The sequence below is a fragment of the Tympanuchus pallidicinctus genome, unplaced genomic scaffold, assembly GCF_026119805.1.
Source record: "Tympanuchus pallidicinctus isolate F22 unplaced genomic scaffold, pur_lepc_1.0 scaffold20, whole genome shotgun sequence".
Taxonomy (NCBI): Eukaryota; Metazoa; Chordata; class Aves; order Galliformes; family Phasianidae; genus Tympanuchus; species Tympanuchus pallidicinctus.
In genome coordinates, this window is record NW_026294722.1 from 808,597 (window position 1) to 835,921 (window position 27,325).

Here is a 27,325-nt window from a genome sequence, read left to right on the forward strand (position 1 = left end):
GGAAGGTATCACACATGAAGGGTTGCAGCACAGATCCTGCCTTACTGCAGCAGCAGTGCAGGACAGCCTGCAGTGTTTTGCTCCATGCAGCCCTGGGGCAGGCACAGCTGGCCCTCACATTCCTGTAGCCCCCAGCATTGGTGCTGGTCTGAAAGAGGAGATGAGCTAACTGGAGAATGGACAAATGGCCAAGAGCAGTTATAATAAAAATGGTACCTTACTTATACTGCGGGTCATATTTGCTCTTACATCTATCTAAGCAAAAGCATAGAAACTTTTCTACGCAACAGTTAGCAAACTGCTTTCTAAAATTATTTCTTTTGTTGCTTTTTTGCTGTTCGCTGTGTCCTGCTGGACCAGATAGGGAGGGAATCCAGAAGCACCCCCTGTATCACCATCCCAAGGGCAAGCAGGCTGCAGATCCCCCACACCCCTCCACAGCCCCTCAGTGAGCTGCCCCTGTCAGAAGTTACATGTGACAAGAGTGAGACTCATAAGGAGCTCTGAAAGGAGAGGGATGCTGTGCTGGACTGGCTGGGAAGGCCAGCACATAATTTAGGTACAACGAGCTCTAAAAATCACACCAATAAATCAGCATCTGTCAGACGCCTTCTCAAGTATCAGTGGCATTAACAGAAGAAGGCTGCAAAGAAATACCACTCTTTATAAGCAACTAAGTTCAGTTACTGTAAGTTGCTTTTTAAGTTCAGAAAATAGAAAATATAGGATAATGTAATACAACGTAATAATTTACAGCAGTGTGCAACTGATGGTTTGGGTTTTTTTGCTCCTGAGTTACGTTTCCTGCCCTGCTGGGTGTGCAGAGACTCTTTTCTAGGTCAGTGATGAACGCGAGACAGAGCTGAGTGCACGGCCAGTGTTCACCCACAGCCCAGCACAGGATGGGACCCCCACAGCTCAGCACCAGGGGCTGAGCACCACTGAAAGCAGCAACCGTGTGCCATCACCCAGCTGCTATGAAAACTCTCTGCCTCAACTGCTGTCTCGCAAACACAGGCAGCCACTTCTAATCCCAAATGTTCCTACAACCACAAACTGCTGCAAACACACTGCTTTTCATCAGGAGAACATCACAGCACGTTGCTTATCCCTGCTCCGCTATCTCAGCCTCTCTGCCTTCCTTCCCACTGCTGCAGGTCCTTTCCACCTGGACCACGGCCACCCATGCTTTGCTCCAGCCTGTGCCCATCAGCCTCACCTGGGGAGCTGCTACCAAACTCACTGAGGGAACCTCACCCCTTGAAGTCCCTGCTTACTTTTTGAAACACTTTGGACTAAAAGGGTAAGTCAAGAGAAATGTTTCTTTAGAACACAGCTAATATATTACAGACTTATCATTTTCTTAAAAATCAAGCCAATTTTCAAGTTCAAATTTAACATTTTTAACCTTATGTCTTCGCCTTCGCTTGAACAGTGAGCATGCTGCATCCACAACTGCAAAGAGGCCCCTGTTGAGTGAGCTAATAGCAAAGAGGAACAGGGAAGTCCTTCAGGTGAGAGGAGAGGCTGATGAGCAGAGACCACAGGCGTGCTGTGCTCACACTGCTCTCACATCAACACAGCTGGTTTGACTTCAGTAAACTTGTTCCTGCTTCACCAGAAAAACTTAAGCACTGTGTGTGAAAAAGCCATCCCAAAATTTATTCTCAAAATGCCAACAGAAACTCGTCAGTAGATACTCAAAACTACAGAGTTCTTACATAAAAGTCATACATTCACAATGCAGAAAACTTGACAACAGGGATGCCTTTTGCATGTTCCATGTAACAATATCCATCTTACAGTGTAAACAGGTACTGGTATGTTCTCACGTACAAGTCCAGCAGGAAAGGCACAACTCGGCATACAGAGATCATAAGCAAGAATCAGGTGCAACAACATTACACAAGCTTTTGGTAATCTGTACTTTTGGAGCCTTCCACAACAGAGACTGGACTTGATTTCCTGTGGTCCCAAAGACTTCTTTCCATCGCTCAGTCCTTCTTTACCAAACGCTCAGTTTCCAGTCTGCTTTAGAGCCCACTACACAAGGCTCCAGCAGACATCAGAGGAATAGTGAAAGGTCAGTCCAGTAAGTCTTCAGGTGCTTCCACTAATACATCAGGTTTTGGTTTCAGATAGTGCATGGAAGCATCTGCTTGAATCTCAGTTTATTACAGTGGTCATTAATAGAAAAATAGACACTACATCTACAAAAAGAAAAAAATGAGGTAGATAACTTAGAATCCAGATGACCATCCCAGCAACCTTCATACAATATGCACGGATCATTAGTTACCATTTTGGCAGAATGCAACTTCACAGACCACCAAGAAACTTAATGACCAGAGTAGGAATGCCATCCAAAACCCAAAAAAACATTTAACCTAAGCATGAATACTTCATATTTAAATACAGGTTTACACAGACTGATCTTCTAAATTACTCAAATTAAAACAATAAAACTAAAAAAAAAAAAAAGTCTCTTGCTAAGGAAACTAGTTCCCATGCCTAATTGCAACAGTCACCTGAGATTCCTTGCAGAGCTTTTAGACCTGACTTCCCAAGGCAAGTCTTCCCTTTCAAGAAAGAAAAAAGTATATACATACCCACCCACATTTGTTTTGGGCTCTTGGTACTGAAATAAAACATCTAGGAAAAACTGCACATCTTTGGAAGTAGGGGTTTTGGCACTATACGTGGAGGACTGTTCTAGTAGTACTATTAAATAAGCAGCAGTCAATGAAACAGAATTCCTTAGAAGCAGTGATTGAAGAAAAACAGCAACTTCCTTTCATAGAACTTCTGAGGCAAAAAGGAATTAAAAAAAGTCATTTTTATCGCCATTATAGTAAAAAAAAAAAAAGTACATTCAGAAATCACACAGAGCCAAAAATTCAAACAGAAAAACTACTTCTAAGAGGGCGGCAGACATTCTAGGATATTTACCCGCATTAACAGCTTTCATTTCTTATCAGCAAATACAAGCTTCTCCACCAACAGTAGGCTGTTTCCACTCTATTTAAAACCCCCAAGTATTTCACTCTAAATGAAGAGGTAAATAATCTAAACCTTTGGAATTTCAAGTTGTAGAAATTTCTGTAAGGCTGTACACATTAAAGTCACACATAAGAACTACTTTGCAAGACCCGCATCTTTCCAAATAAAAGGAAAACCTATTCTTTATTATTTACTATTTGCAAAGCAATACCATGATTGTACTCTGGGCAACGTAATCTTACAAAGACAACCATAAAATCATTTGCACGTCAATAGGAAAATAGGAGGCTGAAGTGGAATCTCTTAAAAATATATGTTTGTATATATATATTTGTTCTTTCTGCACGTCATCTTCACTAGAGCTCTTAGCTAACAGCAATTTTGTTCTCCTCCATGAAGTGAGGGAACTGATGTTTTGGCACGCTGTCTGCAGCAGCTCCGCCGGCCTTTTCCGTGTCAGAAGCAGCCCCAGACTGGGTCCCATCCGCTTTGGAAACCGTAGCAGTGTTTATTGCTGAAGCACCCGCAGCACTGCCCGGAAGGGTCGGTAAGCCGCCGCTCTGGATCACGGAGATCTCGTTGGTCTTCATTGCTATGCCATTGCTGAGTACCGCCGTGTACTGATTCCACACTGTGGGGTCAATGCTCACCGAAGGAGCCATGATATCCTTGGGAAACATTTCGGACACCTTCTTGGGGTCATTCCCCAGTAGAGCCATGGGGTTATCGATCGAAAGCCTCCTTCCCCGCCTGGCAGAATTATTCCACATGTGAGTTCCCACATGGACCTTTCCAGGAAGGGAAACAGAGAATCATTAACACCACAATTCTTTTACGACAAACTCACATTCTGCTTTGCTTGCAACTAGAAGAAGCTATGAGTGCATTCATAGTCAGTGTGCCTTCAGGTAGGTGTTTAAGCCAGTTAGTTCTCGCCTGCCTTTATCCTCACCCTTCCACCTGCATGACAGTCACTCAGCAGCATGGCTCCTCAGCTTACTACTGGAGCGCTTGCAGCAGTGCATTCTTACACTTATTTGGAATGACATCAGCATGGTTGCTCCCCTACCTTTCAAAAAAGAAAAGCCACATTATCTGCCACCAACAGACTGCACTGAAGCAGTACTACTCAATGCAAGATAAGAAAAAAGGCCTCACCAAGCAATTTGGAAGAGATGTTACACCTAAGCTAAAATCTCCCGTGCCGCACACAAGGTGCTGCTGCTTCCCACAAGCAATTGCTCACAAATTGCACAGTTTAACATCTTCCCTCCCCAAATGCATTTATGCAAGCAAACTGAACATTTCTCATAGGACTTGCACCAAGGAGCCGTGAGTCCCCTGTAGGGAAAATGGACTAATCTGCAGATAAACAGACAGGAGTCAAAGCGACCATTTGAAGAGCCAAAAGAAAACCCAAGCTGTTCCCAACAGCAGTAGTTCTTCCCTCCTTGCTAAGGCCTTCCCCAGCAAAGGGGACCACAGTGCAGCAGGCAGCTTACCTTCAGGTTCCCTTTTGTTGTAAAGGCTCTCCCACAGATGGTGCAGGCAAATGGCTTTTCCCCTGTATGCGTCCGCTCGTGAATCTGCAGGGCGCTGGCGGAGGAGAAGTTCTTCCCACACGTAGTGCAGATGTGCTGTTTGGCTGGACGGCAGAACTTCGGTCGTGGCACCAGAAGAGGGGCAACACCAGGGGAGAGAGCTGGTGGGCCAATGAAATGGCCAGTGCTAATGGGACGCTCACTTGGTATTTCCATTTTTATGAGGGCTGGTGGGGCTCTAACAAAAGTAGCTGGAATACTATTTCGACCTTGAGAGAAAAAAGGAATACATATATATACACAGACATTTATTTACACACACCCGCACCCACAGTATTTATCCCACCTACATCTGCATTCAAGGAAAAGTCTGTCTGGGATACAGAAGTCCCCACCTTTAGAGATACGTGCTTGCAGAGCCCTGTAGAGCTCTATGGTAGGGCTGTTATACACAAAAAATCTTCTCATTCCTGTCTTTTCTAATGAACTTAAGACTTCAACATTCTCACTTCCTCACCAAATTTAGATAAACATCATTCTTGGTGCTAAAGAGCTCAAAAAACCCCACAAAATGCTCCAGTGTTTTAATGCCACATTCTTGGGTTAAATGGTTTTCCACAGAATATCAACATGTATACTTTAAATAGCTACTGGGAAGTATCAGGTATGTCCAGGAAATAGAGCAAGCGCACAGCCTCTGCTTATTTTAAGGGGCTGTGCTCCCCTTGCATGAGATGTCTTTTTTTTTTTTTTTTAAGCCTTGAACTTTTTTTCTAAAATTTTGAGTCTGAGGCAGGAAAGCACGGTCTAAATGGAGAAGGGGGAACTGAATAGGTTTTTCCTCCTGTTTGTCCTGCTAGAAAAGACTTTCTTCCATCCCACTCCCCCACCCCAACTTATTGCAGCATTTCACATTACTCACCATACTCTCCATTTGCAAAGTGTAGCCCAGGTTCTTCTTTAATGACTTTCCGACCAATGTTGCCATAAGTTAAATCCAAAGCAACGACCCCTTCCATCTCTCCAGCAGCACCCTCAGGGCCCTCTGATTTACTTCCCGTGCCTACATCTTCTTGGCTGGTGAAGCTCGGGGACTTTGACCTCACGCTCTCAGTTTGGCTGTTGGCAGGGGACAGAGCCTGCAGCGAGGTGGACTCGGAGGCAGCAGGACTTCGGCCATTCTGATAGTCTGGATCTCCAGCCACAGAAGACGAATCGTTCGTCATGCCGTCACTTTCTGTAGAGCCATTGTCACTAGACTTCAAGCTGCTTTGTCGTTGCAGGTTCAGAGCAGAGTTGACAATCTTCATTTGATTCTCCAGTGCTGCAATGCCAGAGAAGCCAGCGGCTGCGGCCGGCAATTCTGACTGTGCATCGAATGGGGTAGAAGGTTTGGAGGAACTCCGGGGGCCATCCTGAGACTCCAGGTCCTCTTCCATCTCCATGCTTTCCATGCCCTCATCTGGGCGGCTGATGTCACCGTTCTTCTCAGCTGCAGCAGGATCCACTTCAGCACTGTCACAGGTATTTTCCGGCAGGGGTGTGTTAGGTATCTGTCCCCCCATATGCATGCGGATGTGCTGCTGCAACACAACCGCATTTGTGAACTTCTTCTGGCAGATAGGACACGAGTGTTGCATCTTCAGAGGAGTATTGGCCCGATGGACACCATAATGAGTTTTGAGATTCCCTTTGGTGGAGAAGGCACGGCCACAGATTTTACACTTGAACGGCCTCTCCCCGGTGTGGGTACGATAATGCATTTTGAGGGAGCTCTGGCAGCTCAGCACTCTGTGACAGATCAGACACTCGTTGGGGTCCGCAGTGGACTTATCGATGTTCTCAACCAGCTGCTGAAGCTTGGATGTTTCTGAGCCTTGCTCGTTCGACCCGCCCACGTGGAAGATGCTCACGCTGCAGGCAGCTTGCGGAGAGCTCAAGCTCTGCTCCGTTCCTGATTCATGACCGACTGCCCCAGATGAGGAAGAGCCGCCTTCGCTGTCTGGAGAAGGCCGAGAAGGCAGCTCTGCTGAGAAGGCGGCCGGCTCCTTGGTGCCCGTGAGGCTGGGGGCATTCGGAGGAGCGCTGGAGGCTGCAGAGGTAGGCAGGGTTGTCAGCAGGGGTTTGCTATCCACAATCAGGTTAGACTCATCCAGTGGCACAGACATCCCGTACGGGATCCCACTGCTTGTGGGAACATTGTCCAGGTGCTCAGGGACCGGGTAAGGGTTCATCTTGATGTGGGGGTATTTGTCTTTGTGACGCTGAAAATGCACTTTAAGGTTTCCTTTGGTTGTGAAGCGGTTACCACAGATGTTACACTTGTAGGGTCTCTCCCCGGTGTGGGAGCGGAGGTGGATCTGCAGGGCGCTGTCGTTGCCAAAGACCTTGCCGCAGAATTTACACTTGTGTTTGAAGAACGGCTCCTCCGCATTCGATTTGCTTTCAGACACACAAATATTGGGAGGTTTCCCTTTCACCCTCTTTGAGGAATCTATGACAGAAGAAACGGCCGAAAGGGGATTCTGGAAGATGACGGAGTGGGAGGACTGAGGTAGCAAAGGATTCGGGAACCGAGAAATGGAGCCGGCGAAGGTTCTGCTCGCCTCCGGCTTCAGGGGGAAGGAGGAGGAGAGGCCGGCAGCCAGCGAGCCGGCGGCCGCAACACCAGTGTTAGCATGAGGTAGTTTGCCTTGCTTCAAGGATTCCAGCGATAGGCTCTGGCTCCCCGCCTTCTGCCCGATCAGCGCCACGGCGGCCGACAGCTGCTGGGACATGTGAGCACCCAGTGCCTTCAGCGGGTCGGCGGCAGCGGCTATGGAGGGGTGCAGGGCGTGAGGGGCCATCATGGCGATCTGGATGCGGATCTGCTCCGTCAGCTGGATCTGCTGGAGCTGCTGCTGCTGCAAGCACACGAGCTGCTCCAGGATCATTGGAATAGCGTTAAAGCTGGCGGCTGAAGAAGCGATGGCGTCGGTGGTACGCTGGTTCACAGCCACTTTAGTGCCACGTATCGTCTGCAAAGTCACGTTAGTGTTCGGTACTTTGGATTTTGGTAGATAGCTCAGCCCAGGAGTCGCGGGTGCAGCCGGGGGTTCTATTTTGAGGTACATCCCTCCTACCGATTCCGCGTCGATTTTTCCTTCTCTCTTTTCCGCGGAACCGGCGCAGCCCTTCGCCTGAGTGTCCTTGCGTGCCCTGCTATCCCCTCGGTCACTCGAGAAGCTCCCGACAGCAGCTTCGGAGAAGCCTTCAGGAGGGACTGCTCCCTCGCTGTCATTCATGATTAGGACAGGCGGATTTTTAGTGCAATTTTTCTTATGCTCAAGGAATTCAGAGAGATCGAAGAATTCTGCACAGCATTTCTCACAGATCTTTGTTTCCTCTGTTCGGCACCTTTTGGAGCTCATTTCGCCGTCTCCATCACCTGGGACGTCTCGTGGACTCCCTTGAAACAAAGAAGTCACATTGTTAATTGCTGGATTTAGACTGGCCCCACCAGAACTGCAAGCCAAAGACACAGGATGTTCTGAGAGTCCCACAGTCCAGTTTGTGGATTGAAATCCTACTCCTTTGCCACGAGCGCACTGGCAGTGTTAAGAAATTACGCATCTCGGTTCTGTTTTCCATAAAACCAATACAAAGGAAGCCTCATGAGGCTTGACAGAAGTTTATCACAAATCCCTTCATACAGATAGAAATAGAACAGTACAAGCCAGCTAGTCCCCGCAAAATGGCTTGGAGCATGACCCAGGTGAGAAAAAACAGGCACCCTAACAGAGGAAAAACCTGATTACTGTAAGCTAACTTTGTGTTCAGTTGTTTTTGTTCGTTTGAACTTCAAAATTCTTAGTTTATGGCCTCACAGAAATTGTTAGCACAAAGTTCAGAGCAGTTCATTCCTCACTGTACACCAATACAGTAAATGACATTCATTCCTCCATTATGGAGGTAATTACTACCTAAGAGGGCTGACAGAAGCAAAATTAACTCTAATATTAGCTCTGAAATATTTCAGAAGCAAACTCACATGAAAAGGCCTCTAGAAAGTCACAGCAATAACAAGACAACAATTAATTCACAAGAACCCCAGAGGCAGAAATGAACCTACACTGATGCTGACAACTACTGGAATGCCGAGCTGTAGCCCTGCTTGTGACACACATGAAGTTTCAGACCCAGTGAGGATGCAGTGCTCAGCTGCATCTGTAAATTATTCCTTCTCTCACTAAATGGAGACAAAACCCGCAGGTCCACCCCTGCCCTCCACCTGCTGCCACCCCACAAACCAAGCACTATTTGCAAGAGGACACATACAAAATATGACTCAGGGAAGTACCAGAATGGGAAGAGAGGTTGAGAAATTCTAAACCAAAACAGGATGTTTTTGCTCAACCCAACCATCCTTCAAGCACCAAGCTCCTGCCAGCTCAAGCTGGGTGAGCATGCAGGAGATGAAGCTCCAGGCCCCTGTACTGCAGTGAGGAGGAACGGGCACAGCTCTGGACAGCCCAGCACCACACAGCATCCTGCAACCTGCAGTAAGCGCTCCAAGCCTTATGGGTGCCAGGGCACAGCAAGCAAGTCCCCCACTCGCCTCCCACACGCACCAGGGGCACGTTGCAAGTCCCACCTCCACAACATCTGAATCAAAAGTCCCCTTGGATTCAGGTCCCGCATCTCCAGTGCTTCACCCCAGGGCTGAGCTCCGATTCCACACTACCAACCCACACTGTCCTGAAATGGAACCAAGCACTCTGCAAGCACCAGAGTGATCTGTGGCTTTCATTTTAAAGGTGTAACTGAACCACACATCCGATACGTGTATATCCTGTACATGGCAGGGTGGAGGTGTCTGGGCAGCAGCCCCAGCACGTTCACCATCTGCTCTGGGGCAGCATAAGAGCTCTGTGGGGGGTGATATTGTAAACCTTGACATTTGTCCAGGTAAAAGAGTATTATATATACATATATATTCAACTAATCAAAACTTTAACTGCTTAACGTGATGAGTGATGGAAATACACATGAAAGCTTTCTTTAAAAAACTAGTTCAACTCCAGCCTCTGTGTATTGGAGACCTGCTGTACTGCAGTCTGCAATACAAATCTGGGCACACGCAATTCTACTAAACACGCCTCAGGTTACATTTCAAAACGAGGTGTTCTTAGCTGTGATCAACACGGTTTCAAACCCTCATATCTAAACAGCAAGTCAGGGAGAGTGACACATTTTTTTCACCCCTCCCCCCCAAACAACTTTCACAAATGAAGGAAATGAAAAAACAAAAATAAGAGTTTTGTTGACATACTTCCCACTGCAAACGGGAAACTGATGTGTCTAAATTCAATTTAACTACGAAAAAACAAATCTAGTCTGTAGAGTGCTTAAGTAGAAGAAGTACATGATGCAGAACTCGGTCAATAATTAGTGTCAGCTGAGGTCAAGAATGGATGTCTTCAAGCTCCCATGTCTGGGAGAGTCCGAGCAGCTTCAATGGAAAAGAAAGCACTCAACAGTGGAAGAAGTGCCTTCTCTAACTGTGCTGCACAGACTCTGGGTCTTTCCTTGACTACATGAGTAACTATTCCCACCCAACAGGTACTTCACAGAACCACAGCCGTAAACACCAAAACCTCTTTTCCAAGTCCTTTAGTATTTGGAGCTTTATCTTCCCCTGAGTTGCAAAATACTCCTAGGTTTTGCTTCAGGAAGAGCAACACTTTCTGCCCACGTCTCCTGTGAGCACACACACATCACACCACTGAGTTTGCATCTCCATGGAGGCCTCATGAAATGCTTCAGGTGGAGCAGAACAGACTATAGCCCACCCCAAGGAGGTGTTCCAGCATAACTGTGTCTAGACAAGTTCTCAAGCTACTTCCAAGCATACCATCATAACTCCGTCCCATTGACAGCTCCTTCTTCTTTTGCCACCAATAAGATGTGCTACATCCAAAGACTGTCATTTCCCTCCAGCTCCAACAAAATCCACATCCTCCATTTCCAGAACTCTGAGGAGTTCCAGAAGTGACTTTTCTGGTCTCACACACCCCTGCCACCTCTCAGATGGAGCAGCAGATCCCCAGGCCCAGGAGCAGCAGGTGGGGCTGCCCCGTGCAGCTGCCAGCACTGCTACCATCACATTTTGGTTGCCAGTTCCCCCATCAGCAAGGCACTAGCTGAGCACTCCAAATTCCCAGCTTGCATTGCCCTGCTGTATGACACAGAAGGGAAAGAAAGGCATAATGCTTCCCTACAACAGGGAAATGAAGTACAGCGCTTCATTAATCTCAAAACACTTTGTTGGTGGTGCTTTGGAAGATACACAGCAGGAATACGGCGCTCAGTCACCCCACAGCAGCTGGGACACAGAGGAGCACTCCAACACCCCACTGACACCAACACCACACTTGCACCCAGCTGAGCCCCAGCTCTGAGCACTTCCCGAGCAGCCCAAGCCAGCCACAGCACTCTGCTCTGCCCTCTCCAAAGGCTTCTCAGAAGCAGGGCTTCTCCTGTCCTTGGTGCTGCGGGTTTTGGTTTTTCTTTTTGTTGTTGTTTCTTTTTTAAATCTCCCCACCCCCGAATTTCAGGAATGTTATCTCCCAGCATCTAGTTATCCAATAAGTTAGAAGAATGCAGTAAACCCAGCAGGGGGGGTTAGATTGAATCACTGGCAAATGGATGGAAAAAATCCACTATTGTGTAGGACAAGGCGGTCATCGACAAGAAGGGCTGATAAAATCCACACTGCTCGAATTAAGGGAGGTGGTTTTTTGAGAGAGAAAGAGCCAGTAAAAGAGAAGTAAATCTTATCTGGTTTGATTTCATTCCAAGCTGGGCGCTGCTGGCCCTCTGCTCAGCTCAGCAATTAGCAGCCTCCTTTTTTTTCCAACTGTGAGAAAGTTTTCTTGGATGTGATTTAGAAGGAATCAGGGCTAAAACTGTTTTCTTTTTCCTCCTTTGGGCACTTTAATGCCTTCGGTGAGTACTTTTCCCTCTGACAAGGTATGATCAGCTTCTAATACTGGAACATGATTTCGGCTGTGGACACACGTGCCCGTTTCCTGCAGGCTGGGAGCAGTCAGCCTTGAGGTGCCCTCTGTGCCCCCCAGCACTGCCCTGCTGCCCCTCACGCCTCCAGCTGACAAGTCTGGCCACTTCCAGAACTGTCTGAACTTTCCCCTCTGCCCTAATGCAAAATAACACATTTTTTTAAATATATTTATAGTTAAAGAAAAAGTTAAAAAAAAAAAAGTCACTCATTTGAGCACGCCAAGCCTTGGACTGATTTCTTACAGGAGTAATCCAAAGGCCTCAGTGCTTTCTCTGCCGAATTTATCTGCAGCATTTGTTACCCAAGCCATCCACGTGTTACCCCGACTGCAACTCCTCGTGCTTTCAGGATTCCTCAAGGCCTTTTTCTAAACCATCTGACCACCTACCTATCTAATGACTTGCTTTTTGGTCGTCTCTCTACCAAAGAGAAAGATCCGCCCAAGGTCACCGTGAGCCACGGCAACACCGCACCCGAGGGGCAAAGCAGCGTTCAGCCGCACGTGGAAGAAGGAAAAAGTTCGCAGCTCTCGAACCCAGCACACCGCTCACAGCCCCCCCACTCCCCCAGAGAGGCCCTGAGCCCCGCTCCATGCCCAGCAGCCTCCGGAGGTCGTTCCGAAGTGCTTTACAGCCCGGAGCCGCCGCAGTGCCCCCCGCCCGCGGTTATCCGCGCCGCGCGGAGCCCGGCGGGCAGCGGAGGGCACTCACGGCCCGCGGGGAGGGGGGAGCGGGGCCCGCAAACCCACGGGCCACCCATGCACTGGTATTACTTTTCTTCTTATTATTATTTAAAGCAAACGGGCTCCCCCCGTCCTGCTACAAAGCAAAAGTGCTGTAACAAAAATAGAGCTTTCCCCCCCGCACGAGCAGCCCGGCCCGGCCCTACCTGCTCTGCGCGGAGCTCCGCGGTGCGCTCCTCCCGCTGCTGTGAGCGCGGCGGCCCCGGACCGCACTTAACACGAGTACAGTGTTTAAGACCGAGCTAAACGGCACAAACCCCGCTGCCAAGGTCAATTGCATGAGAGTCCTAATTGTAAGCCTGACATCAACTTACCACCCACAGCAAGCGGGAGGAGGCAAAGGTTAGAGCAGCAGCTCTGTCAAAACGTCACATGCCGCCGAGCCCAGCGAAGGGCTCCATCACTACAACCAATATAATGTTTCACTTACGTAAAAGGAAAAACAAGCGGGCATCGCCCAGCCCCGGGCCCCTCCGGCCGCGCAGCCCCGGCATCCCAGCCTCTCCCACCCCCCTCCCCGCTCTGCGCCCATTTCGGACGAATCCAAACGAATAATAATAAAACCCACCGCTACCAAACTCGTCACTTTCCTCGTCGAACACCTCACCAACATCAGCACAACTCCACGCACAGAGCGCGGGACTGAAGAAACGAAGTCCAGAACCACCCTGAGAAAAGCTGCAGTTTGATACTGTATTTTTAAGAATAAATCAGATGGTTTTATATATATATATTTTTAGTGGCGGCTACGGGGCACAATGGCCATTTTCATCCCCTCTGTGGAAATGCTAATTTCTCTCTACCGCATGATCCCCCGATGCCCACCTGCTGATTTTTTGACCTGTTAATTGATCACCGCGTTGGCCGCGCCGCAGCTTAACGCGCCGCATTGTTCGCAGAGGTGGGTCCGCATCGCTTCGGGAAACAAACAAAAAAAAAAAAGGGCATTTGCAAACTAGGAGATAAGGGCTTGATTTTATTATTTCGATTATGTATATACTGTCGATAACGTCCCAGCCAAATCCCTGCGGTATTTCCACTTTGTTATGTGCCCTCGGCACTCCGACACACCTGGAGCGGGGAATATGGGTACCGCTTCGGAGATCAGACACTCGGAACCTACGTGTTTTAATTTGGGAAGGCACGGAGCTCCCGCAGAGCTCGGGGCCGCGCCGCCTGGACGTGTCCCGACCGAGGCCGGCCCGAGGGGTCCCGGCAGAGCGCGGCCGCGGGGCGGCGCCCGGCAGCTCCATCCCGGCTCCATCCCGGCGGCGCTCCGGTGCCTCCGCTTCGACCCACAAAGGCGGCCCCGGCCCCATCCCGGCGGGAGCAGAACCCCCCGGAGGGGTGAGAACTTCGCCAGGTTCCCCCTGGCCCGTGCTGCTCCGGCTCTCATGGGGGGCGGAGGGTTTCATAGAAGGATATGTAAAAAGAAGGGCGAGGAAAAAAGAAAAGGGGAAAGAAAAAAAAAAAAAAGGTCGTCCAACACAAAAGCAGCTGCCCATTGCCCCAAGTGCGCGGTGCGGAGCGATCCTCCCCTCGCAGTACACCTCCCCCGCCCCGATGGGCCGCATCAGGAGTTATTAACCCTTTTGTTTCAGCGCAGCCCCGGAGGTGGCTTTCCAGCAGCGGGCAGAGATTTACATGTGGAAACATCACCTCCATCCCCCAACCTAACCATATGCACAAAGGAAAACAGTCATGCATTAAACATGGGATTTATTGCCTTCTGGCCAGCTTGCCGATTCTTAAGTCACCATTAACCGGACCCAACAATTGCACATTTCGACTCAAAGAAGAGAGAAGGGGGAGGAGGAAAAAAATTAAGAGCCCTAACCTCCTGCGGTTTGGGAATCAACAGCTCCCGTAACGTGCATTGGTATCGATCAATTCCAGGACTGGAATCCTCCTTCACCTCCCCCCCCTCCCAGAAAAGCAGCCCTTTGGGAAGGCAAAGAATCCCCCAAAGCTTTAGAGCTGATCTACAGAAGTGCTTGACCACAACACCCACAACTCTAAGGAAGCGGCCGGGGCCGCTCCGGCAGTTCTTCCCGCACCGCTACGGACCCCGGGGCCGCCGCCTCCCCGGGAGCTGCCCCCGCTCCTCCGTACTGCCCGGGGTGCGGAGAGCGGGGAGAGCCTGCAACGCAGAGGAGCCCCGCGGAGAGATGCGGCTCCGCCGGGGGAAGCCGGGCACGGAGACAGCCCCGAGCCTTCCTCTCTCCTGCGGGGAAACGCCGGCAAACAGCCACTTCTCTGCACGCCCACCCAGGGCTAATTGAAGTTTAAATATATCCTTTCCTCTTCCCTTCGCAAGGCAAAGGGCTGCGAGCTCACCGAAAAGGAGGCAGAGCGATTTGCGGGAGAGAAAAACCCCGCACCACCCAAATACAAAGCGCTCCCGCACACCCCGCGTTAGCTCACCGGAGTTATTTTAGGAAGTCGGAAATCAAAGATGGCTGGAGGTCAAGCTACAAAAGGTCCAGGGCGATTGTGATCTCCAACAAAAATAGTCCGAGCGCTCCCCCCCCCCAACCTCTTTTTTCTCCTTTTAAAAGCCCCACAAAGTCTTCATCTAACTACCGAGAAATAGGCAAATCGGGAAACCGAACGAGTTATTTCCTACCCCCGAGAAGATGGTTCACAATTCCTTCCGTCCCTCCCGCCCCCCCCCCCCCCACCCAAAATCCTTTCCGCCCCAGGGAAGGTTTGGGGGTCCCCTCCCACGGGGCCGCACCCTGAGCGCACGGGGCCGCCGCACCCCGCGCCCCCCAGGCGGGATCCGGCGCTGCTCCGCGGGACGGGGGGGAAGCGGGGCACCGGAGGCCGCCACGGCGAGGGCCCCTGGGGCCGTGCTGCGGGCAGCACCAACCCGCAACACCCCCGTGCGGGCAGCTCCGTGGAGCAACTCCGCGGTGGGCCCCCGAAGGGGAGCGGAGCGCCCCCAGAAAGCCAGCGGGGAACCGGGGTCGGAGCCCGACGGGGGAAGGAGCAGAGGGCGAAGCACGAGGGTGAAGAAAAGCCCCCCCCCCGAGATCGCCCCATTGCCTCCGCCGCGCATCAGCCGGGCTGCAAAGCACCGCGCCCCCCCCTTACCACTTGCAGCATCTGGGGGCTGCTCCTCGGAGTTGATGTGCTGGGGCTTCGCCTGCTTCCGTCGCGACATGGTGCACCAGCATCGGGAGCAAAATAGTAGCAATTATTTTCCTCTTCACAACAAATTCCTAGAGTTGGGAAATTACCCCCATTGGGCGGAATGCGCATGTCAGAGTAATTATGATTATCAATAATGCATTGCGATTTATCATGGGTCCCTGACAGCTGATTGGCCTGAGTCCAAGGGCTCACAGATTATTCAAATAAGGTCCATTGATCAGGGCGCACCGGGGCACGCTGGGCGATGTAGTCCCGGCTCGGCCCCGCGCGGCGACAAAGGCGGTGCGGCCCGGGGGGGGGAGCAGATCCCGCTCGGGGAGTAAACAAACACGCGGCCGCCAGGGCCGATGGCTTCCTTATCTCACCTGCGCTTTTTATATTGCACTTATGAGATACTTTTTTTTTTTTTTTTTTTTTTTTTTTTTTTTTTTTTACCTCCGTAAAGAAAGCAAGCAAACAGAAGCAAGAGACAATACTAATTTCCCTCTTGTCGTTAGATAAGGTGGAAACGAGATTGTCCGAAGCGGGGTCTGCTGGTGCTGCAGCACGTTGAGGGGCTTTACGAGCGGATCCAGACGGCGTGTAATTACGCTTGGCGTTGCTTCATTTGTTTAAAGCCTTCTTTTAAGTCTCACTTTCTGGGGAGCGACAAAATCGGGCCAGTCGCGTTAAAAAAAAAAAAAAACAAAAAAAACCCGACACGTTGCACGCGTGAAGGATTCATGTGAAAAACTCGAAGCAAGAACGATGGCGCGCACCACGTTAATTGCGTCAGTGCAGAGCGGAATCCGTTTCATATTTTCCCTCCTGTTTGATCACACGTGAAAAAAAACGCACCACCGTTACCCCCCTCCCCCCTTCAACCCCCCCCGGCCCCAACCGTGTCACCGCCCCGCCGCCGGCCGCGGCACAGAGCCGGCCGCTCCGCCCGCCCCCAGCGCAGCAGCGGAGCCCACCGGGATACGGGGACGGGCGTGCGGCTCCGGGACGGTTTGGAAGAGCGAGCTGCAAAACGGGCGTGGGAGTCCTGAGCTCCTCTGCTTTCGTGCTGAATCTCCTCCAGGGACTGTGAAAAAATGGAGCGGGGTGACGAGGCACCGGGGAGTGCTTGATTTGGCCGAGGGGTGATAGAATCATAGAGTGGCCTGGGTGGAAAACGCCCATAGCGATCCATCGGTTCCACCCCCTGTTGTGTGCAGGGTCGCCAACCACCAGAACAGGCTGCTCAGAGCCACATCCAGCCTGGCCTCGAATGCCTCCAGGGGTGGGGTTACATTCATTTGGGTTCAGAAGATGGAGGTTTGGCCTGTTGGACCCCATGTTTGCTTACCATTGTGTCCCTCAGCAAACTGCTTGCCGGGGTCTGTGCCTCAGTTTCCCACTTGTAAAATGAGGACAGCATTTCCCCAGCTGTGAAGCTGCGGGACTGCAGACATCAATCCATAGAGCTGTGGCTGGAGGGGGTGGGGGGATGACTCAGGAGGGTGATTTAGAGAGAAAAAGCCAAATCTTGCTAGAAGGTGGGGGGAGGAAACAATGGTAGATGACTGGGTCGTGCTGTTGCCACAGCCCATTGCACAATGCCACAGTCTCCTTTTACTGGTGACTTTTTCAGCATTTTTATCAGCAAAATTTGGGATCTGTACCATTATTTTAAAGTTTGAGCTGTGGACACAGCCATGTCAGGTGCCCATAGGACTGCAGACTGACTGCTCTGTGGGTTGTGTGGGCCAGCCATGAAAGGACCTCAGCACTGCAGACCCGGGGGAGCCGTGCACCGTGATCTTGTTGGTTATGTTCTCTTGGAGTTTTGTTTTCCTTTTGTAGTGTCTCCTGAGGGGTTTTATTTAGGGAAGGATAATACAAATCTTAGAGAAAATGCGGTGGAGCAGAAGGTATCACCTTCCTCCTTGGGCAGCTGTTGGAGGTTGGGGAACAAATTCTGTTTTTCACACCACTTTCCTTGCCCTTTCCTCAATCCACAAATATCACAAATTTCACAATGCCTCACAAAGCCCTCCTCTTGGTGGGGTATGCTTAACACGCAGGAGAAACTCTATTTAGTCATATGGAATAGCTCAGATTAACAGGTATTTAAAATCATTTTTATCTGGTGTTACTCCACCCTCATGCTCCCAAAAGAACTCTCTGTATCTGTTTGTTTAGCCAGCAGTTTGAAATGCTCTTTGTCTCCAAAGTGTGTCCTGGGGAAATAGACTGTTAAACGAGATTGATAGCAATTGATCCACAGATAGGTATTTACATTGATGAATTTTCTCCTTTTACACTTGATATATTCAGAATAACCAACAGATTTTCATTTATTACACATAATGCTGCCAGCCCACACCAGTCTATTTATTAAATACAGCGCTTTAGATATTATGCTGAGAGCCAGACAGCCCTGTACAGTAGATCCATATTTAAAATGGGCATCTCACGTGGAGCATTTGTACTGAATTTAAAAGAATATATTATATGAAATCAATGGAAGTTTTGGTATTGATTTCAGAGGACGGGGGTTTCAGTCGGTACGGCTTTATCAGTGAGAGAACCGAAGGGGAGTTGGGAAGCATTGAATTAAGGAAGAAAAAAACAAGATGCTGTATTAGGGGATGGGAAGGCAGTAAGAGAAAGAGAGAGCACAACGGGCTGAGAAATACGGGCAGAGGAGAAATGTGCCCAAAAAACTGCCCAGAAGCTGTTCCCATTGTGATTGTGAATAGGCAGAGCTGAATGATTGCATCGTGTGCAGAAGGCTCGGCTTCAGCCCGGTCCTATGGATTAACATGATTTCAGCTTCTGGACTTGAGAAATAGCAGGCTTCCTTTTCTGCCTTGAAGTTTATTTATTTTTTTAGGAACAGTCTGGAAGGACAACCTCCTGCCAGCCCCACCAGCGCTGGGCATCCCTGGTGACGGTGCCCTGCCAGCACTGTGCAGCCCCGTGCTGGGGCCACGAATGGCAGCTCGCAGTGCTGTGCTGTGTGAGCCCTGCACCCACTGCACCCTCACAGCAGCACTCAGCTCTGCTGCCCAGCAGGTCCCTCTGTGCAGGAGTGTCACTGCCAAACGAGTGGGGCTGTGGTTGTCGCTTTGTCACATTCCCAGTAACCACGCTCCACCAGCTGGGATTTCTGTGAAGAGATTACATTGTTTTGCATTTTTGAAGCAATATCTGAGCATCGACTGTGGGGCTGAGGAGAGGAGGAGTTTGGAGGTGGCACTATCTTCACACCTCCGTCGAAGTGTGGGAAGGTGAAGGAGAAAGAAGCTGTTGGGGCTGTAAGAAGTATCCACTGGAGTTCCCTCCTTCTTCATCCCATACACAGCCTGTCCCACTCAGGTTGACCGCACTGCCATTCCTAAGATGCTTTACAATAGTACAGAAATACCACCTTCTTAACGTTAGCACTCCTGATGGGGCACCAATCCCTGTGCGTTCCGTGCCGTCACAAACAGAACAGAACGTGTTTTGCCACAGATGCCTCTAACTGAAGGTGCAGGAAGCGGGGCGAGGGAGCTGAGGGGTAACACTGGAACTGTAACCCTGTGAAAGAGCCACAACTGGCTCCAGCCGGAGGAATGAGAGGCATGTGGGCCCGGCAGGTAAACAAACAAACCGGGGATGTTTGTTAAAATGCCCCAGCGTTTCATCTAGGCGAGAGTAAACACCATCAGCTCTATTTCTCACAGCATGAGAAGCATCCTAATGTAATATCTTGTATTAAGTGGCAGAAATGAGGGATCTGCCTTTGCCCAAGTATACAAACCACGTATTTTAAGGAATGGATTAACTTTGCTTAGTGAATAGCTTGCACTCTGCTCTGCAACATTTATTCATTTTCAAACACTTGTTTGCTTTTGAATAAACACTGCGATCAGAGGTAAGTGTAACTTATCATTGTGGTGCTGCCTTCATTGAATTTCATGTCCCAGTGGTACATCCCAGATAGTAACAGGAATCCTGTGAGATCGTTTCCTTCCAGACAAGGTACACAAACTTTTTTTAACACTAAGCTGTAATGGAGCCTTCAGAGATGTCTCAGTATTGACTTTTTTTGCAGGGGAGAGCCCAGCAGTGCATTTAGGAGTCCACGTTAACCTTGTGCCCGGGGCATCAGGGCGGGCATTTTCCCATTTCTCCTTCAGAACTAGGAATGAAGCCAATGGGATATGTATTTTTGTAATGAGTGCCAAACCATACCTGAATGTGATGGCAAAATCTTTAATCAAGTGGCTATGCTGATTCCGGTTCAGTATGTAACTAACTGGGTTGCCCTCCCCCAGTGCTTATTGTCTTGGATAATCATGAGAGACTTGCACGTATTATTGCTTCATTATGATCAATGCTTTGTGCCATTGTGCTCTGCCAAAATGCAGCTCCTTGCACCTGGGGAAGAGCACATGGAACACATTGCCTGTACAGAGCTGACTTTGTTTCAAGAGATCTCCTCCCAGGTTGCAAGGAAAGTCTGCTGAGTTCATGCAGGGAAGATTCAAAGCAGCTCAGAGGATGCTGTGTTTCCTTCTTCATGTCAGTGAAGCACCAAGATCGAAATTGAATTATGTCAAAATTCCACTCAGCAGGGTTTTCTACTTAGTGAGATTGGCTTTCACTCTGCTTTTATGACTTACGATTACTAATGTATGTATTTGATGTTGGAGATCTATTTCTTTTGCTACAGCAGTTTCTCCGTTACTTATATCAGTTCTGTCCTGGTCCTGACTCTGGCTGGTTCTGTGGGGGTGAGTTTGGTTCATGGAGGGCTGACAGCCCATCCTTAGCGGGGATTCAGAGCATAAGCAAGTTTTGGAGATGCCATCTGGTCTTTGACAGCTCAGCTGTCATTAAAAACAAAACAAAACAAAACATAAAACAACAACAAGCCACAGCAGCAACTAAAGCCAAACCAAACCAAACAAACCCAAACCCGAGCCCTCTGGCTTCGTTTGGCTGGAACAACAATGGGGAGGGAAAACACCCAGAACTAAACATTATCACTTAAACCATACATGGAACAAAGTGAACACAAAGTTGTCTGAATGGGGGCCTGAAAGCAGAAAAAGGACATACACACGTTGCATGGCTTGAAGCATTGGCTCGTATCAGAATGATGAGCTAGATATTGGAAGGATCAAGCTTAGTACTGCTGGGTTTTTTTTAATCCTGTGAATAAGGTGGAAAATTTATGGAATGTAACAATGTGGTAACTTTTGCATCTGAATTATTTACTGTTTTTACAACGTATGGATCATGTTCTGAGTGTAAAGTTTGGGAAAATGTCACCCATTCTCCGCATTCCAACTTCCCTGCTTTGATTGTTGACCAAGCCTTGAAGACAGCAGCAGTATGTTCTCTCTGCTGTAAGTAACGTTCTTTCAAAAAACTCTGATTTAAATGTATATATCTGGTTTTGCTGAAATGTCCAGTGCTACTATTTTAAATGAATGATTCTGGAGATTCTGTTTGATTCACGCAATGAGCTGTGAGCTCACCAAATGTAAAACTACACATTTAACTACAGGCAGGAAATTATTTTTTAGTGCTAGGTCATACATTGCTCATGTACCACCTCTCCGCATGGCTGAAACTTTCAGCCATTGGGAGATGAAGTATGAACTCTTCATTGGGACTGATGAAGTAAAGTCCTTAGAACTGAAAGAGAGGACCTGGCGTTGGTGGATAAACACTGAAACTGAGCCATTGAGATATGGGACAGGACTAATTAAGTTTAATAGCAACTCCTGAGATTAAACACAATAGGACATCTTTGCTGTTTGCGGGGTCACTTTGGGCAGTGCATTCCAGTATGAATTAAAACCAAAAAGCTGCAAAGTATTCCCTGCTATGAAGATGAGTTGTTTCATTGTAACCCCGTTCACACTGGCTGATCAGACTGGTTTAGGACTTGGTTCTTTTGACAGCGGTTAGCTGTATTTTCTGATGTCACACTGACTCAGCAGGAGCAGCCAGCAGAGCCATTTCCGTCCGTCTGGCTCCCCTCACAGCTCTTTCACACCGCCTGCTTCTGTACCTACCGAACCCTTGATGCGTGTGCAGCAATGCAGTGCTGCTCCATGGCCTTGCACTTCGTGTGTGTCAGCTGGTCTGTCCCTTCATGTGCACTGCTGAAATACTCGATGGATCTGGCTCAGCCCAAAAGTCCTTATTCAGCTCGTTTGTAATTAGAAGCTGGCAGATAGCTAGACGCAAGTAAAACGAATGTGATGTTTGGCTGTTAGATGAAGAGAGGTCCTGTGCAAACCTCCCACGTCTCTGCTGGTTCCAGCTGTAGCCTGGTTATTCCCGATTACAAGTGTTCAACAGCCTGAATGTTGGTTTTGTCGTGATAGCTGAAGTGCAGCGTACCCTACAGACCTCAACTAGATTAAAAGACAGATCAGCTATAACTGGAGTCTCTGATTGAATTAGATTTGGATTACAAATATAATTGGATACTACCCTATGGGAGGCCCTTCAGAGGAGTTTTATCTTCAGAGCATGGAAGTTGAAAAATCAAGAGACTTTGGGAAAGCCTTGATGCTGTTTCCCGTGTGAAGGTAGCTAGTCCTGTACTGTTCCTGTGCCTTCAGCAGAAGGACTAAAAAACAAGAGGCAAAACAACCTTTCGACATACATTCCCAAGTAAAGGCAACATAACCTTGCAGTTTCATAACCTTGCTAGTGATCCGGCCAGATTAGGCAAAAACTGTGCCTGAAAGGAGCTTTAAAACCCAGTAACAAGTCCTAAGTATGGACTAATAGTCCTCAGGTTTTATTGTAGGATATAAGCTAGGAGCCACATGAATTCCTTTTGCTGACATAGCTTTTGCAGACATTTCCATTTGAAAAGAGCAGTTGGTTGAACAATGGTCTGAGCGCTGGTTCAGTGCTTGACACCTTGCAGCATGTAAAGGACAAAGGCTTGGAAACTTTTTTTTTCCCCATATGATATCTTTTCCTGTTTGGGGCCTTTGACCTTTGCGCTGCTGCGAGCTCGAGCCACCAGAGCTGTGGTTAAGTAGGTCACACCATAAACAGGCTTATCAGCATAACAGCAGGTTCATAATTCAAGCAGGAATACATTTGTGAGAGCGGCGAAACAAATCCAGCAGCCCCTTCACTGCCCATCCTTTCACAAAAACAAAATCAAAATGTGACCCTCGGAGCCTCCAGTCCTGCATCGGTGTGAGTCTCCACAAAGGCATCAGCTTTGAGTGGAGGGTGGCTGTGGTGCTCCTCTGTGGCTTTGGGTCTCTTGAATCTTCTGCATCTTGGCCTCGTTCAGTCTCCTTTCCTAACCCTCAAAAACCTCCAAATATTCAAGCTGATATGGAAATAAACTTGTGTGAGATATTTAGGGGAGAAAGCACCCACCCCAGGTGCTTCTTGGTGGGTCTGTGGATGCCCCGCTGGCACCTCCTGCTTTAGGTTTCATCGTGAAGCTGCGCTCTGTGTAAGGGCTGCTGACCCCAGGAGGCTCCAAGTGCCTTTCCACACATGAAATGTTGTTTAGAAGATAAAAGTGACCTCAGCAGTTCTATAATCCCCTGAGCCATTCCTTGTAGTGCTCTCCATCCCGGCTCCCTCCACAAACATGCCAGAGCAGCAGAGCCCCTTGGCAGGATGCTCACTCCATAGATGACAGAAGCCCGTGTTCACCCTGTTTGCTGACTGTTAGTGGCACCAGTGCTCAAAGGAACTGCGGGACAAACTGCACCTCATTTGGTTGGGTTTTTTTGATACTCCACAATTGGGTATTTTCAGGGACAACGACAAATGCTTTAAAGCAATGCCATGCCCAAAAAGAAAGCCTACAATCATGAAAAACGAAAAGAAGCTATGGGACTCCTGGCTCCTTTGTAACACCTAACATGAACAGCTAGGAGAGGTTTTGTTTGTGTCATACGTATACACAAGATTTATGCTTGCAATTAAGTTTCAGTGTAAATTAGACTAGCCTGCATGTCTGTTTAATTGCAGGTGCAAAACAACTCGTTAAAATATCTTTTTTCCCTCTTGGGTCTGTAAGGAGTTCACATCTGAGCTGCACGTACTTTGCAGATGCCAGTTGTGCCTTGCAAAAGCAACAGACTCAAACTCTGAAGTGTTCAGGCAGTAAATGGTGTCTTCTACATTTTAATTAACACGGTAATTCAACAAAAAGTCCTTTTCTGTTGTTTCTGTATATAATTCCCTCAGTTTTGCACATCAAGACAGAATAAACCAAATCCAAATATTGATACACGCTGAAACTACAGATACAAGTGAAAAGGTATCTCTCTTGTGCTTGAGATTTTCCAATTTCTAAGCCCGGTGTTGTGTGACAACTTTAGCATGAGCAATCTTTATCTCTGTGCCAGTTAATTGAGAGAGCTCAGATTACCTCGAGGAGCCAATCGCTCCGGGTGGGGGTTGCTGTAATTTAGGACACCAGGAATTTTGACTCCAAGAACAATTCTTTTCAAACTTTTCATCTCCGAGATTAGCTTTTAAATTTTCAGAGAGGAACAAACCAGAAGCACGGGGAGCTGGGCAGTCACCTTGGGTGCACTAAAGGCCGGCCAAAGAGAGGGAAACATTGCAATTTCCTGTATTTTCTGAGCTTGCACCATTCCTGATTGTGCATGACTTGACAACGATATATTGATTTTTCAGGAGTTTCTTCTTACATTTACAAAAGAAAAAGAAATTACTGATTGGAAAGAAAAACCGCTTTGTTCTGTTTTGTAAAGGAAATGTTTGGGTTTTTTGTTTTTTGTTTTTTTCTTCTAATCTTTTTTTTTTCTTTCCTGTGTTTGGAAGAAATAGAAATGCACCAGAAGAAGAAAAAGAGAAAGAAGATGATGCCACAGGGATCAATGTAGAGAATCAGGTGAAGGAACATTCTGCGTGCTTTTTAGAAGATCATTTTTCATACACTAAGTTTCCTCCAAGGTTTCTCTGGCTGCGGTTTGATTTCGGAGGTTTGCTGGTAGGCTTTAGGATGCTGAAACCCTGTGTGCATTATTTTTTTGAGAAAAATAAAACATGAGAAAACTTGGGCTTTCGGGGGCCACGTGAGGCAGCCCTGAGAAATGCAATTATTTATCAGCCCTGCAGCTGTGTCAACGAGGTGTAACACTGTTGCCCGAGGGCTGAAAGACTCGATCACGCATCATTAATTTGCAGGGCGTTCCCTCCGCATCCTACAATCTCGGAACATCCCAAGTGGGAGCCCAACCCCCGGCCCCACACAGAACCACCCCAAAGCCCAACCCAACGTCCCCGCAGTGTCCCCACACTCTTTGAGCTCTGCTATGGCTGAACCCACTGCTCTCTGGGGTGCAGCTTTCCCCCCCCTCCCCAGCCCTCCCCATTACCACCCCCTGGGCCCTGTTGCCCCATGAGGAACTGCAGCCATTGCTGGGCCTCCCTTCAGTCTCTGCTCCGGGCTGAACAAACTCAGGGAGCTCAGCTGCTCATCAAACACCCTGTGTGCCAGATCCCCATCTTTGTGGCCTCCGTTAGATGCTGTCTGACCAGCAAGCAGGCTGTCACTCTCATTTCCCCTTCTATCTCGGGCAATCAGTATTTGCAGTGCTTTATGAAGGCAGAAGATGACAAAGATGCAATCAAGAGAAGTGGTGTTTTCTCTCAGGGTGAAGTTACTGTGTAAAGATGGGAGAAGGCTTTAGTTTGGGTGGTGTAAGACTTTGGATGGGTTTCCATGTTCATGGAGCCAGCTTTAGCTTGAGGACATTTAGCATCAGCACTGAGCAGCATCACAGCTACGTGCTCCCACCTTTCTCCTGTGCTTTTTATGTTGCAGTCACTGCAGCAAAGAAGGTGCTAACTCAGCCGGATCATTTCCTCAGATCACGGCCACAAAGAAATAGTTTGTGGGTGCAGGGGATGGGCATGGGGCTGGAGCAGGCATGGGTGGCTCTGGGGGCACCTGGCCAATACCTGCTCCAAGTTGCCCTTCTTGTGCCAAACCTCACCAGCACAGCTCATCAGGGCAGCATCTCTGCCTCAGAGCACTTTCAAGCTTGAAGAAAGCTGTGCTTTTTGTTTGCTTTCTTTTCTTTTGTCACCACTGTAAATTCACATCTAGGAAAGGGGAAATTAGTCTGCAATTATGTACTTATTAGGCATTCTGAAGCTCAGTTAATACATTCTGTAACCCTTTGAGATATGGGGGAGGTCTGCTGGATGCACGGCATTGACAAAGACAGGCAGTTTCTCCCTCCAGCTTTGTTTCTCCGTGTTTCCAATTCAAAAGATTGTGCTGTGTGTAAAGATGACTGAACTCGGATCAGTCGGGCGGTAACTGCAGCTACCCGTGTTTGGCTGGCAGTCAGCCTGGCTGTGCGTTATTTCAGGCCCTGCCTGTATGAATGGAGTTGCTTCAGCACGAGGAATTTTGCAGCAATAGCCCGGGGCAGCCATACACAAACAAGCAGCCTCTCAGGGAGGAATACTCTGAATGAGTAACCCAGGATACAGTTTCCTGGGCTAGGGTTGGTTTACCTCAAGTCGCGGAATTCTATAATAGGGACATCACTTTTTTGTTTGCTTTAAGATACCCTACTCCATCTTTTTCTAATGAGGTACTGGGGTGTTCCCCAGGGCTAAGCAGCTTTTCGCATATTTCGGTATCTATAGGGATTTATCAGGAACAGTTATGCTAAAATAAGGCATTATATTGCTAAAGGCCTGCAAGGAGCTTGAAATTTCAGGAAACAAAGAAAGGATTGACAGTGTCTGAAGCCCACATGCATTCCACAGTGCAAACCCCAGTTTGCTCATCCCGGGGGTGTTGCAGGTTGTCCCCCAATTTCTGCACAGCTCTGCACTGAATTTGTGTCAGTGAAGACTACGAACATGTTTAGTTCACCTGATGCTCAGCCTAGAAAAACCGTGCTACTGATAATACAAAATAGGAAGGACAAAAATCATCCATAAATTCACCTGTGTAGCCTAAGGAATGGGCTTCCAGCTTTTCCTCTGGGATGCTCCTTCACAGCCAGAGGACATCTCACTGTCCCACCCCTTGGGCTCCAGCCAGCACTGACAGCCCAGCAGCTGCTCTCCCACCTCGCTCCCTATCAACATTCATTCAAGAAGCACTGATTTTATTTATTCTGGCTTTACATGGAATTATGTGATCTCTGCAAAACGCTATGGAAATTCCACCTGTGCGTTTGTGAGAAAAGAGAGAAAAAGCTCTAATGCAGTAGAGCCTGTTTGAGGATGCATGTCTGCAAACTTCCCGAGTTCTGGGGATGTACCAATACAAGGCCAGCTGATGGCACTTCTGGAAATGAATGCCTGCTTTCAGAGCACTCACTGTTGTATCGAGCAGTTTCTTGATACAAACTGTTGGGTTTCAGGTTACCAACTCCCACGATATTTGATGTTTCATTTAGGACTGAAGTTCTTAGAGAAACAAATGGTTGTATGAAAAGCTTTTCTTCTCTGGACCTGTAAAGTAATCTTAAAAGACGTGATAACAAAGAACATCTTGACAATGTGGGGTCTCCATGGGGTTCACCCCAAGGTCGCAATCCCCAGAAAGTAAACAGAACACTTCCAGAATATATATATATATGGATGGATGGATGGATGGATAGATAGATGGATAGATAGATAGATAGATAGATAGATAGATAGATAGACAGACAGACAGACAGAAAAATCTCAGGGAATTTATTCTAGAGCTTTTTGGGAAATCTAAGCTAATACCTTCTCTTTTTTTTTTCTTCCCTTTTTTCCCCCCCAAGTACCTGTGAGGCAGAATCCTCTGTTTATTTCACTCATATGTGAAATTCATTCATTCAA

General features: G+C 48.3%; 1 protein-coding gene across 4 annotated transcripts; it reads right to left on the reverse strand.

Annotated features, from left to right (window-relative positions):
• Positions 1-1,639: 1,639 nt before the first annotated feature.
• On the reverse strand, positions 1,640-16,324 carry SALL4 (spalt like transcription factor 4). 4 transcript variants are annotated; one of them, XM_052683950.1, is made up of 4 exons: positions 15,440-16,324; positions 5,464-7,989; positions 4,503-4,810; positions 1,640-3,788 (listed from the first exon to the last, which is right to left on the reverse strand). In XM_052683950.1, exons 1-4 carry the CDS (start codon positions 15,507-15,509, stop codon positions 3,366-3,368), a joined length of 3,327 nt encoding a protein of 1,108 aa, XP_052539910.1. In that variant the 5' UTR covers positions 15,510-16,324; the 3' UTR covers positions 1,640-3,365. The 4 variants fall into 4 exon arrangements, with proteins under 4 accessions (XP_052539910.1, XP_052539912.1, XP_052539911.1 ...); XM_052683952.1 differs by lacking the exon at positions 15,440-16,324 and adding an exon at positions 14,768-14,870; XM_052683951.1 differs by lacking the exon at positions 15,440-16,324 and adding an exon at positions 12,490-12,816.
• Between the last annotated feature and the right edge of the window lie 11,001 nt (positions 16,325-27,325).